The 15,097-nt window shown below is 28.3% G+C and overlaps 2 protein-coding genes across 2 annotated transcripts; both read left to right on the top strand.

Moving 5' to 3' along the window:
- The first annotated feature begins 5,763 nt into the window (after positions 1-5,763).
- Positions 5,764-9,808, top strand: LOC137832332 (probable 1-deoxy-D-xylulose-5-phosphate synthase, chloroplastic). The gene is made up of 10 exons (XM_068640434.1): positions 5,764-6,038; positions 6,323-6,451; positions 6,594-6,758; positions 6,865-7,015; positions 7,439-7,710; positions 7,798-8,071; positions 8,184-8,491; positions 8,592-8,873; positions 8,967-9,251; positions 9,349-9,808. Exons 1-10 carry the CDS (start codon positions 5,817-5,819, stop codon positions 9,496-9,498), a joined length of 2,238 nt encoding a protein of 745 aa, XP_068496535.1. The 5' UTR covers positions 5,764-5,816; the 3' UTR covers positions 9,499-9,808.
- A 2,951-nt stretch (positions 9,809-12,759) lies between these two features.
- On the top strand, positions 12,760-13,644 carry LOC137833160 (uncharacterized). The gene is made up of 2 exons (XM_068641520.1): positions 12,760-13,295; positions 13,370-13,644. Exon 1 carries the CDS (start codon positions 12,812-12,814, stop codon positions 13,289-13,291), a length of 480 nt encoding a protein of 159 aa, XP_068497621.1. The 5' UTR covers positions 12,760-12,811; the 3' UTR covers positions 13,292-13,295; positions 13,370-13,644.
- Positions 13,645-15,097: the final 1,453 nt, after the last annotated feature.

Consider the following 15,097-nt stretch of genomic DNA (forward strand, 5'->3'; position numbering starts at 1 on the left):
ATAAGTTTAGGGGTCACAACAAATAAAACATTTGTACTATGAGAAGAAAGAGGTGATTAAAACATTTTATAAGAATTGGAACATCCTGTTTTGTTTTGTTTTATTTTATTTTATTTATTTATTTTGATAGAAAAAAAATAAAACATTTATATTTATTGCTCACAAAACTCTATTAAAAATGTTGAATTTATATTTACTGGGATTGTTATCTACAACATGTGAACAGGGAGATATGTATTCTTACCATCTCAAGCTTGTCCAGAGACTGTCCATGTGCACCTGGACCACATAGATAGATAAATACACACACACACACACACATATATATATATATATATATATATATATATATATATATATATATATATATATATATATATATATATATGTAAGATCATGCATGGCTAGGGAAATAATTATAAACAAAATGGAGAAGTAAAACCATTGATGAGTTGTTGAAAGAGAAGGAGACAAGTACATTATTACATATATGCATGGTTGTGACAAGAACATCCCCACATAGACAAGAAGAAAGACAATGACAAAAGTGCAGCAAGTTTAACAAGAACAAGCAATGTTTTTTTATTTTTTTTTCCTTAAAGCTTGTCTCCTGTTCCATTCACAAAGAGATTGAACCTGTTTAGTATAATTTTTGTATTTTTTTCACACATATATATTTTTTTTATTTGTTTATTTTTTCATTCATATATATATACTATAAGCACACAGCTTCTACAGGAATAATGACATTGTAAAACTAAAAAAATATTTTTATACTGAAAAGATATTATTAAATGAGGAAATCTTATTGTAATTCACTCAAAGAGTTACTAAATGATCACTTTTAAAATTATTACATGTGCAGATTTTAAAGTTATGTAATATATAAAAAATTTATGTTTTATTATTGACGTGCATGTAACTAAAAAAAAAATTACTGTATATTACATATTTTACTGTTGGTTAAAGTTTATTGAAAACTATAAATTGTGAGGAATGTTTATGAAATAAGAAAAAAATTAACATAACTTTGTACTTCTCAAAAAACTTCAATCAATAATAAAAAAATTATTGGAAAAAAACATGCTAAATATTCCATCCACTGTTATTGTGGCTAGAAATGAAAAAATAAAATAAAAAACTTTACAAAATATTTTATTAAAATCATGAAAATTTTCTAAAAAAAATTAAAAGACAAAGAAAAAAAGAAAATATTAACCGTACATCTCTACCATTCATTCAATGTAAAGGTTAAAAATGATAAATATTAAATTCTTTTTGCATAGAAGCATTAAATGTATTTTAAATAATAATTATCAATAAATTATTTCATTTAATGCATTTATGATTAAGTATGTTTTATTGCAAAAATAGTTTATTACCAACACAAAAAAGTTATTAAATAAAAATTAATTTTAAATATTAAAATAATTAGTTATTACATTAACTAAAATTAAAAAAATATTTTATAAATTAAAAAAATATTGATATTTAAAATATTTTCTATTATTAATAAATATTTATAGAATATTTTTTTAAATTGATATTTAATTATAAATACCAAATTTTAATTATTAATTATTATATTTTAAATTAGTTTTTATTAGTTTTAAAAAATAATTTAAAATTTAAAATATTAGTAACTAATATATTGGTATACCAATTTGAAAACTATTTTATAATTTTTTTAATAATAAAAAATATTAATAATTTTTTAGTTAATATTGATTAATTATTTTTTATTTAAAGTTAGTTGTTATTTGATAATTTTATTGTAGGTAAGGAGAACTACTTATTTTACCCCATACAATTTTGTGTGTAAAAAATATTCATACTGAAATTATTATCTAATAGATAAATATACAATTCATATAAAATACATTTATATATATATAAGTTATTACATTTATTTTAATCTATTAATTAATTTAAAAATATATAACAAAAACTTATTATGATTGTTTTTACAAATTAAAAATATTTAATGTCCTTAAATAATATGTTATTATCACCAATAATTATTCATGCTATATTGCTTTTATGAGCTAAGGATTATATATAACTACATATAAATTTAACATTTTAAAAGTGAATAAATATGATAATTTTATTTTAAATTAAAGATGTGATTTAAGGGAAAAAAAGGTAACACTAAAATCATTGCTATGTAAAATCAGGTTTAATTTAATTTATTTATTGACGATAAAGAAAATATTTGCCATGATTTAATCATGTTGGTGTCATTTACTAGTGTACATGATTTAGTATTTATACATAATTGTTAGTAGTTGAACATATTATCTAAATATGATAAAGTAAATTTTGGTCTACGGACTTATCCGTCAATGTGCTAATATTTGAAAAATTGGATTTTGTTTATAGTTTGTGATTTTTAAAAAATTAAAATAAAAAATAATTTAAAAGATAGTTTTTATATTATTTATATGATGTATGTAAGTAATAATATTATAACTTACATAATTAATATTTATAAATAAATTTCAATTATTAATTATAATAGAATAATTTAATATATAAAAATAATAATTTTAATATATTCAATTAATTTTTTTTCAAAAAATATTAACATAACTAGATTTGTTTTTAGAAAATATATAAATAAAAATAAATTATAAAAATAATAAAAAACTAAAAAATGACCGTCAATCCGCAGTGAATCAACCTGCTATTTGCCCACACTTAATAATGATTATAATTGTGTCTATTTAATTTAGGTGATATATGATGATTTGAAAGGAATATTATATATATAAAATAAGGAGGAAATAATAAATTTGAGAGAATTATTTGTTAAATTAAAAAAAATAAGTCTATTTAATAAATTTTCCTGTAATTATTATTATCAATTAATAATTAGTTTTTTTAATAATCCTTTTATTTTTTCAACTATTTTTTAACCAAAAAATATTTCTATATTGTAAAAGAATACTTAAGAGTAGTTTTGATAGTACTTATTTAATCAATTCAACCACATCTATCAATATACTTTTTAATAAAATTCATTATTTTTCCACTTAAAGAAACCACACTATCCATTTATTTTATCTCATTAAATCAATCTTCAACTTTCCTCTACCCTGTGACTTTTTTTCATACCATTTTTTATTTACCATAACTATCCAATTCACCTTTTATTTACCTAATATAACAGCAAATATTCATTAACCCACTTTTCATTTTTGTTATTTTAAAAGACCAATTAATTGGATTCTTTATTTTGTATTTTTTAACATGTAAAATGTTTTTTTTTTCATTTTAAATAATTTTTTATGATTTTTTTTGGTATGTTAATACTTTACTTAAGTTTCTTATTTAGTTATGGACATAATTTTCTAACTACTATTTAAATTTTATGTGATATTCTTTATTTTTAGATAAAAATATTCATAATATTTGTTTTCATTGCTTTAATTATTTAATGATGAATTTTGATTGTTTAGTTACAAGATAAATAGTTGAACTTGTTAGTAATATTTATATTTGTCATTAGACAATGACCCAAGTTCATTCTCAATGCAATTTTGACCATTGAATCTGGGGATAACATTTAGATAATTTGTTTGACAATTTAAAATATCCTTCACTTATGCCATAAATGAGTTATTATATTCTTGGTGTGATGTAGATTGTTGAACTTTTTTACAGTATCTAAATAGTTTCTTTTGAAAGATGGTATAGAAGAAGTTCTTTCACTCTTATCACATTGGATCAGGTAAACCTTAGATATGCATTGATCAATAAAAGTATTTTTTCATTGGAAGAGTGACCCATCAATTTCAATCCAACATTGATAGCACATATGAAAAGTGTTAAAGGTTAAGTTGTCTCTTATAAGCATGGATGACAAAGTAAAATACAACTAAAGATTTATATGAGAAAAATGAAACAATCATACCATAAATTATCCAAATTCCTAACTATCATTAAAACATGTTTTGATAGAATTTGTTTTTGAAAGCAAATAAGGCTTTATACAATAATAAGTTGATTTATTTCAACTTCACTTATGATATGATAGAGTTTAGGTTTAATTATTAGAATAATATATCAAGAAACAAATCTAGAAGTAAACATTGAATTGATTAACTCAACATTATTCACAAAAACTAATGAACTCCTACATGAGATGGTGGAGGTGAGGATGGAAATAAGTAACCTAACAAAAACAATAAATTACATTTAAAAAATATAAGAGATTTATCAATAAATATACCTGTCATATCAATCTAATAAACATAATATAGTATTTATCCAAAGAAAAAAACAATTAAGTTAACAATAAAATAATAGTTGTACAAATATATAGTAAAATACTAAATTAAAATATACTACCCATAATGAAATAATTATTGTGTTGTTAAGTTCAATTAACATTATCCACATTTTGTTGTTGTGAAAAAAGGATTCAACATAAAAAGAAAAAACAATGATTGATTATGTCCTACTAGTGTGGTACAAACATGTTCACCAAAATCACTTTGCACAAATACAATATACATATTGTAATAGATTTCCAATTAAGTATAGATAAGTAATACATATTGTAACATATTTATAATTAAGTATAGATAAGTGATTTTAACAACTTAGTCATGAATATTATTGATCTCATCGTAGAGAACTACATCACTCAATCTAAAACTAATCAGGAACAAATAAGTTTGTTCAAATAATTTCAAAAAATGCGCTAAAATAGATCTAGCAAAATGTGATTAAAAAAAAGCATCTCATATATAAACATTTGAATTATTGGAAAAAGTTTGTTCTCACCTATTTGGAAGTTTAACCAAATAAATCATTCAAAAATTATAACTAGTAATAAAAAATAAAAAATATTCATATTATTAAATATACAGTCATTAATTTAATCTAAATGTAATCCATATTTTTAACGAGTATATTTATTTATTATACTTTTTTTCTAAAAAAAAGTACACATTATGAAATCCAATAATTTTATTAAAAAATTAGTTAAATTTAAATAAATTATGTATAGAGTTAATTATTATGACTAATTAATTAAATAAATAAACATCACTATATTTATTTTAAAAAAATCACAGACAAAATGAATTTCAAAAAATTAAGTGAAAAGAATATTTAGAAAAAAGATGTTGAGAAAAAAATTAAATTTATAAAAGTATTGTTATGAAAAGTAAAAAAAAAATTAAATAAAAAATTAATATAAAAAAAATTGCTCCAAAAACAATGTTGTTATAATAAATAAATAAATAAAAATATTAACATATTTATACTCACTAAATAAAAAAATTATTTAAAATACCAATTAAACAAAAAAATATGAAATTAAAAAAATTCTTCATGTAAAAAAAATACACAAAGTAAGACATCGGTTAATGTAATGGATAACTGATTTAAAAACAAAATACAATGAATATATTTGTATATACCTAAGTAAATAAAAAGGGTTCGGTTATTTTTATAAATAAGAAAATATTCTGTATATATAAAAAATATATTGCCTCTATCGGTTTAGAGTGTTTTATCTATGACATATCCGTTGCTGACGTGGCCCAACGAGAAAAGCGATTGCCTCCACTCTTACACAATAGACAGACACATCGAAATTTGGATGTGGGAAATTGAACACTTTTTTTTTTGTTCAGAAAACCATACTTATACCTACCGAAATTAAGTACATTTTATAAAACAATAAGAAATTTTATAAAAAGAGAAAAAAAAATTAAAAAAATAAGGTTCCATTTGGTTATTCCCGTGGCCGCACTTTTGCAGAACCACGTAGTTCTCCTATTTATATTCGTCATTATACATCAATGCCTTACTGCTGGGAAGTGTGCTGCTCTTTTCTCCCACCTTGTTACTCACACACTCTTTCTCTTCTACCTTCTCTCATGGCTCTCTCTGCATTATCATTCCCTCTTCATCTCAGACAAACAACATCTGATCCAAAAGCATCAACCCCTTTGCCTTTGCCTTCTTCCCACTCTCATTTCAGTGTAGATCTGCTCACACAATCCTCACGCAGACACACCCAGGTTAGCACATGCATGTCTTTTATTCATGCAAGCAATCCTTGTGTGCTTAAAGGGTATCAGTATCATAGCTTTTAATCAACTCAATTCTGCTTAGTCATTCTCTTGTTCCTCCACCATTTCCATTTTTTTTTGTATTGCAGAGATATGGTTGTTGGCTATAGTTTATCAGCTTTGTCTTATTTTGTTTTATTCTTTTTTTTTTCTCCTGTTTTGTTATTTTCAAGAATCAAAATTGAAACAGGACTTGCTGACAGAAATGCTGGTCTTGTTTTGGATTGTTGTAGGTGAGGAAAAGACGACATGGGGTATGTGCTTCGCTATCAGAGACGGGAGAGTATCATTCACAGAAACCACCAACTCCTCTGTTGGACACTATAAACTATCCTATTCACATGAAGAATCTCTCTGACAAGGTACCGTGATTGAAAGCACATGTATATTTATATTTATATTTATATTTATGCGTGTATGACTTATGCTGCTTATTGTGCAACAAGGAAGATAAATATCATAGGTGTGTGAAAACTTGATTCTTATAATCTGAGCATTATGCAGGAATTGAACCAGCTTGCGGAGGAGCTGCGTTCTGATGTTATTTTCCATGTTTCTAGAACTGGTGGTCATTTGGGATCAAGTCTTGGCGTTGTAGAACTCACTATTGCCCTTCACTATGTTTTCAATTCTCCCAAAGACAAAATCTTGTGGGATGTTGGTCATCAGGTTTTGTTTTTTATCTTCTTTGGTGTTTTTGTTGGTACTTCAACTTCAACTGCATTTCTTTGGGCTGACACTTGATCAATTAAACAATTTTGCATGAATCTTTCAGTCTTATCCACACAAGATACTCACTGGTAGAAGAGATATGATGCATACCATGAGACAAGCAGATGGACTAGCCGGGTTTACCAAACGCTCTGAGAGTGAGCATGATTGTTTTGGCACTGGTCACAGCTCTACAACAATATCTGCAGCACTGGGTAGTTCTTCTATTTCCTGTCAGTGTTTTACCAAACAATTTTTTCTGGACTTAGCCTCGGCAAACAATTAGTTAAAGAAAATATTATATGAATTATATCTACTCCCTAAATTTTAATTGGGAATATGTGATCGAGCATAATTTCTATAAATTTCACATTTTTATAGATATTTCTTTCAACATCACAAGGGAATGTCATTCTTTATTTCATTAATTTCAATTCTGAATATGAAATTAAAGATTTTACTAGTATTCTTAACTACAAATAATTCAATCAATCAGTTCATTTAGTTGAGTCTAATAAGTCAGAAATAATCTCTCTTCTTGAGCCTTACAGACCTATGACTTGGTTTTATGCATATGCACAATAGGATTTTGTGTTTAGGCTATAACATCTGACATTTTTTTTCTGCATAAACAATAGGAATGGCTATTGGGAGGGATCTGAAGGGAGAGAAGAACAACGTGGTTACTGTTATAGGTGATGGGGCCATGACGGCTGGTCAAGCTTATGAAGCCATGAACAACGCTGGATATCTTGATTCCGACATGATTGTTATTCTAAATGACAACAAGCAGGTCTCCCTACCAACTGCTGATCTTGATGGTCCCATACCACCTGTAGGTGCTTTGAGTAGTACTCTCAGTAAGTTACAGTCAAACAGACCTCTCAGAGAACTGAGAGAGGTTGCTAAGGTGAGAATACAGGTCACATGTCTCTATAAGGACTTGTGCAGCTGCAAAGTATACTGATTATGTACAAAATGAGTTTTCTTTTTGCAGGGAGTCACCAAACAAATTGGTGGCCAAATGCACGAGATAGCTGCAAAAGTTGATGAATATGCGCGTGGCATGATCAGCGGTTCTGGATCAACACTTTTTGAAGAGCTTGGACTTTACTACATAGGTCCTGTTGATGGTCATAGAATAGATGATCTTGTTGCCATTCTTAATGAAGTTAAAAGTACTAAAACAACTGGTCCAGTGCTGATCCATGTTGTCACTGAAAAAGGTCATGGATATCCATATGCAGAAAGAGCAGTAGACAAGTACCATGGTAAAATTGACTATCTTTGAATGGACCAAATACCTCCAAGCCCTTAAAGACAAAGATATGAAGTCTAATCTGTCACTTTGGACACTTTCTGTCTATCACCATGATTTTGCAGGAGTAGCCAAGTTTGATCCTGCAACTGGAAAACAGTTCAAAGCCAAGGAAACCACCAAATCAATAACATCATGCTTTGCAGAGGCTTTGATTGCAGAAGCGGAAGCTGACAAAGACATTGTTGGAATCCATGCTGCAATGGGTGGTGGAACTGGTATGAATATGTTCCTTCGCCGTTTCCCAACCAGATGCTTTGATGTGGGGATAGCGGAACAGCATGCTGTTACATTTGCTGCGGGTCTGGCTTGCGAAGGTCTGAAGCCTTTTGTTGCAATTTACTCATCATTCATCCAGAGAGGATATGACCAGGTGAGCATAATTAACAATTTTGGTGTTCTTTTATCAGTCACAGATAACGTGATGAGTTACTGTTATCAATGCTAAAGATGTGTTGTGTGTCCATTTCAAGGTGGTGCATGATGTAGATTTGCAGAAGCTGCCAGTAAGATTTGCAATTGATCGAGCCGGATTCGTTGGTGCTGATGGTCCAACACACTGTGGTGCATTTGATGTGACATTTATGGCATGCCTCCCTAACATGGTGGTTATGGCTCCCTCTGATGAAGCAGAGCTTGTTCACATGGTTGCCACTGCTGCTGCCATTAATGATCGACCCAGTTGTTTCCGATATCCGAGGGGAAATGGTATTGGTGTTGAACTACCACCAGGGAATAGAGGCATTCCTCTTGAGGTAAGTTGGAATTCAAGAGATACCCTTAAGGAGATAATTAAGAACACAAAGTGTGCAAACCAGCTTAAAATTTGTGCTGTGACATTTTAACAGATTGGGAAAGGTCGGATACTAATTGAAGGGGAAAGAGTGGCCTTGTTGGGCTATGGATCAGCTGTTCAGAGCTGTGTGGCTGCTGCTTCCTTGTTGGAACATCATGGCTTGCGTGTAACAGTGGCGGATGCTCGTTTCTGCAAGCCATTGGATCATTCCCTTATCAGCAGCCTTGCAAAATCACATGAGGTTTTGATCACTGTGGAAGAAGGATCTGTAGGAGGATTTGGATCTCATGTTGCTCAGTTCATGGCCCTTGCTGGCCTTCTTGATGGAAAATTGAAGGTAAAATGGTGATCCATGATAAATGTACATATTTTTTTTAAATGTTTATCAGTTATATGTAGCTGAAAACTCATGTGGCTTTGATTTACAACTGCAGTGGAGGCCAATGGTTCTTCCTGATTGTTATATTGACCATGGATCACGGGATGACCAATTGAAGGAAGCTGGTCTCACACCATCTCACATAGCAGCAACAGTGTTCAATTTACTTGGACAAACAAGAGAGGCACTAGAGATCATGACATGAAGAAATGCAAAGGATTTGGCAACTCAAATTTTCATTTTCCCAGGATAAAAAGTAGCATGATTCACCTAGTGTAATACAAGTATGTTTGTATAAAAATAATGCGCATGGAAGATGCATTACGGGTGTTTATTGGTTAGGAGTGTGTTCAGTCGTTCGTTTGAATGAATCTGACCAACTTCACAATCCAACCAAACCATCAAACCAATAAACTTTGGTTTGGATCTCACTCGAATCATATCATCATAGCGAACCAAACCAATTACATTCAATCATGCCATTTTCTTTATTATCAATTATTGTTGCCAATGAAGTTTTATATTATTCATATTCATTTTAGAAAAACTCATTTACTAAACTGTTTTCAACAATTTATTTAAAATTATTTCATGATAGGAGATATATCTATAAACTGTTTTCAACAAAATAAGTCATGAAAATAACTTGCTATTTTTTTTTTATATAATGAGTTTTGTATGAAAATTAAAATCTTTCAAAATAGAGAAAATTCTATGCGAGTTTATGCTAATATAAATTTAATTTAAATGGACAACTATTGAGATAATACAAACAATGATAAATTTACATGGGTTATTAAATAATGTTAAAATTCTCATATTTTCTACATCAGCTCATTAATCAATGAATAAAATAACTGATATAAAAGTGGATGTTAAGGTCTTGAGAAGATTATTGGTGATTGAAGAAGTGTGCAAACATGTTCGGTCATCCATAGAGACAAATAAGGAATGTTGTCGCACAAAAATACTTTGACTGTGTTTTTCCTCCATTGTAAAGAAAATTATTTCTCACTACAATTTCTTTAATTTTTCTATTTATAATGCGTCCATAGATAAAGATTATTGAATTTTAATTATTTAAAAAAAATTGCCTATTAAAAAAATCATTTTTTTAAATATATACTTATTTCAATTTAAATAATTAATTTAACTGTAAATCAACATGCCAACTGCTTTGTACATTTTTCTTTCAAGATTAGGTTGTTAATTTTTAAAGAGAAGGCGATAATGTAATGATAAATAGTAGAGTGGTTTCAACATAAGAATTTGAGTGTTTAATGCTTACAATTAAAGTTTTTCTAATTTTTTAACTAATTTATTTTAATTATCATAAACAAACTCAGATGAAAAATAACTATACCTTTAGTAATCAACAATAGACGTGCTACTATGTGTGTTAGGATCAGGAAATCTCAAGCAAATTTTTCTTCACTCAGTATCAACCTTACAAGTGTTCTTGTTTCTGCATGGAAACATCTTTTTGAAGTTAAGCATATGTTAGTCACATACCAACTTCAAACTTCATGAGTAAAAACCTTGAGAATTTGTTGTTTTTATTTAATACACCAATAAATTTTAAGTACATACAAGATTACAATTCAAGTAATAATTATTCCTATATAATTGAGGAGTTGTTCTATGAATGAAATGGTTGTTAATGATTTGTTTCATAAAGTTAAAAGTATATCAAATGCTTAACAAACAAACTAGTAATAATTGCTTAATCAGTCATCTATGAAATAATAAGTGTTTATGCATTAATGAGAATTGATTATGTGTTAATTAGAGAAACGACTTACAAATTTCTCTAAATATTTGAGTTTTGAGAATTTTTTTATAAAGAGATGATAACAGTAAAAACGACTATTTTTCTAGTTTTAATTATAGGAATATTATGTGAATAAAAAAATTATAATCTAAAAATTTATGTGGAGGTTGTGTGAGTATTTGAATTATTGTTAGATGTGAAAGTTCTCATGTTAAAAAAATAAATTGTTTAAGATATATATTTCTTGAAATGACAATTTGGATGATGTGGATCAAGTATTTATTTTATTGATTTGTCGTTCAGTTAGTATTCTAAGGGGTGTGAGTAGCAAATTTCAAACTCACTTTATCATTCAAGTCCGATATACATTAGTTGGCTTATGAAAGCGTGTTTCATGGAAATATCAAGACAATTGCTTCCTGCACGCAAGAAAATTTTAACATGTACTTATCACTGACGCAAAATAACTAATATGTCCTTTTTAATTTTTAAATATGAATGGGGTGTGTAGGTCAAAATGTATTTTGTATTTGAAATTCTTGAATATATTTACAAATTTGGGTTTCTGAAACACTTTTCCGGATTAGAACCTTTTGGAACAATCTTTCTAAATTTTTATTTTTTGAAATCCCATTTATAGAATATGTTTTTGGATTTTGTTTTAGATAATTTTTTTCATAATGTATTATTCTTTATATGCTGGATTTGTGTTTTTAAAATGAAGTTTTGATTTTTCAATTTATTCCAAAATTTAATTTCTATAACATACAAAATGTATTTTTCGATTTCAAATTTACTTTTTCTCGACAAATTTTGAGAACGAAAGCAATTATGAAATTTTAGAGCAGTAAAAAGAATAATCTCAAACAGATCAATCTCTTTAGACATTTTTTTAGGTAATCAAAGACACCAACTTATACTTTTCTAGTACTAGGGTTTCAAATCACTCAATGATTATTGAAACCCATTCTATATTACAATCATCCCTTGGTTGTGCATAAATATGTTAGGTTACAGACAAGACACCTCCAAGTAACTTATCTTTCTATAGTATTAGTTTGCTAATTTTTACATCAAGATAATTACTCCTTTATGCCGTTCATTGGATAAACATCTTCATCTTCTTCACCTGAAGAAGATTTTGTTGGGTACTTGAGTATATATGTTTACTTTTTTTTAGACAACTAAAAATTGTTCTTAGTTTATGATGTAACAAGGATGTCAGGAAGGTACAAGATGACCGTAGGACCATGCTTGTCAGTGACAGATATACCATGATTTGATCATTGATTATGCTAAACACCCATAATTATTAAACTTTCCATAATTCATAGTGCTAATGTCAACTTGGTCCTCTAATTTTTAGTCTAGTATAATGCTGAAAGGTGTGTAAAAATTGAAGAGAAAAAAGGCCAAGCAAATATAATACTGACACCACATGCATGTCCATTATCCACACTCACTAGTCAGTTTCTGATGTTGATGCCAGCGTCGGCAGATCCTAGGATGTACTGTGAAGTGAACATCACTGTGGATAAACATGTTTCTGTTCATATCCCGAAATCTAATAAGGTTCTAGTCTTTGGCCGACCAGCAACCGACACTATTGGCACGTGTGTTGAACTGATAAGGAACGAATGTTCTGAGACCTAACATTTCTTTTAACTACAAAATGACACATGTAATTGCAACAAATCTTACCAACATGGTTTGAGCAGCTTGTTCATTATATCATGAAGTGCTAAGTATGGGTGAAATTGAGCACATTGGTGACAACAAGTTTTGTAGCTCATTTTTCTTTGAGGAAGAAATGAAAGGCGTGGATGTTTCATCTTGGTTGCTCATTGAGGACAGTGCAGATTCTGAAGGAGACACTGGCTTCTTTAGTCTTTTATACCCTAACAACATAGTTGCTAACACTGGCTACAATGAGGATGATGCTGAATCTTGTACCCGTGACACTGCTGGTACATGTGGCCTATGTGGGGATGGTGAAGGTGGTGAAGATGAAAACGGGTATGGTGAATTTTGCGGTGATGAAGACGAAGGATGTGGTTCAGGTTGGAGCAACTCTACCATGTGGCTGTCAGATGCATCCTTGGAAGTAGAATGCTCTTCTCCTTTGGTGGTTGAAGATGAAGTGGAAACAAGGATTGTGAAAGTGAATGTGAATGATGTTGAAGATAAAATATTTTGGGAGACATGCATGGCAGTAGGGTACCCTTGAATATGTAAGTTCATTTCACAGAGCTTGTTCATATAGACCAAAGGTTACATACACACATGTTTACTTTTCCTGTTCCAGTCTCTTTTGCAGGTACTGAATAGTTTTAAGGATTATTTCAGTGTTTCAGTTGAGAATATTGCACATTGATAGAGAATTCTGTACACAATTTGTTGTACTATAGTGCTTGTATAAGAATTGCTTTTGATGATCCAAGGATAAAGGCAACTCACTCCTCTACTATCTTTTGTAAACTTTTAAATTCAAATGATTTTCTCTTTTGAAAGATCTATGGGATTACAAAAATAATAGAAGATATTTGCATCTCTATTGAAGGTTTGGTGAAAGATAACTTTGAAAGATCTCTTTTGTAAGTTTTTCATATATTTTAATTGGTGTCTTAAATTGTTGGTACATATCATCTTTTTGGTTCTACTTGATTATATTGGTTGAGTAATGAAGTCTAGTGGTAGAATTTTATAGTTAGTTGTCTTAGAATTTCTGTTTTTATGAGCTTTGATTTGTGTAAAGAGTTTTTTTTTTTAAAAATGTTTAATTTAATATTTTTATTGAGATATTTTTTAAATATTTTTATTTTATTTATTTTTTACCGATAAAAGAAAAAACTGATTTGCATCTCCCACCTAAGTGATGATATTTGCAGAAAAATTGTTGTTCCTTGGTTTCCTTTCTATGTTAATTCATCACTGCTCTAAATGCTCTTTATTTGCATGTCTTAAAAGCTCTAATGATAACTCATACCAAGCAAGTGATATCTAATTGTAATCTTAAAAGAAATCTTTCTTCTTACTCGATCAAATCATCAGAATAGACACTCTCAAATACATATAAATAATGCTAATGCATGATTACTATTATTAGTATATATTTTTTCATCCAGATTTTTTGATTTACTAAAAACAATAGATGAAAGAAATTTGGCAGAGAAGAAAACAGGATAAAAGCAAAGTAAAATTTAAAATTACTTTTTCTGTACTTTGTCTTTTTTCTTCAATTAAATAAAAAATCATTATCAATATTTTTTCCAACACACATAAACTTATCACTAAAATAAGCATAAGATGAAAACAAATTCAATTGTGGAGAAATAAATCACTGATGGAAAGATCTTTTACTAAATTGTATATATACATACATAAAAAGAAAGAAAAAAAAAAGACTTTGAGGTGACCAAAGTCAACTATAGAGAAGCATAAAAAGAGAATAAATTGAATGAATAATTTAATTTATTATATAATCATAAAAGCCCAAAATTGAATTAGAGGTGGAGAAGGCAAAGAGAATTGAGATGGTGGGTGAAGTGTCAATGTCCAACCAATTGAAAAAGACCTAAATGGGCCACATAACATAACACCATATTCATAAGATGTAAACTTTTTATTTTTTATTTTTTTAATTTATATCTTAAATTATATTTATATATATTTTTCATGCCTTGTAAGTTGAATAGAGAACATCACGTGTTTGTCTAGAATGAAGGAAACATGACACCTCATCAAAACAATAACAATGTTGTAAATAGTGAGATAGTGTAGATATATATGTAAGAAGCTAAAACAGAAATTTCACATAATCATTGTGTTCCATCAAATTTATACTTAAGGATTTTAATATTTTTCTTCTCTTTGATAGCCAACATTCATTGATGTCAGAACAACCTAAGACGGAGTCGTTATACCTGTGTTATTCTTTTTATGTCGAAGACATGCTTCCAAAATATATTATTTTATGAGTCAAATACACATGTATATTTATAATTATTATAATTGGTTAAATATTTAAAGGGTT

This window comes from Phaseolus vulgaris, chromosome 6 (assembly GCF_000499845.2).
Source record: "Phaseolus vulgaris cultivar G19833 chromosome 6, P. vulgaris v2.0, whole genome shotgun sequence".
In the NCBI taxonomy this organism is placed as follows: domain Eukaryota; kingdom Viridiplantae; phylum Streptophyta; class Magnoliopsida; order Fabales; family Fabaceae; genus Phaseolus; species Phaseolus vulgaris.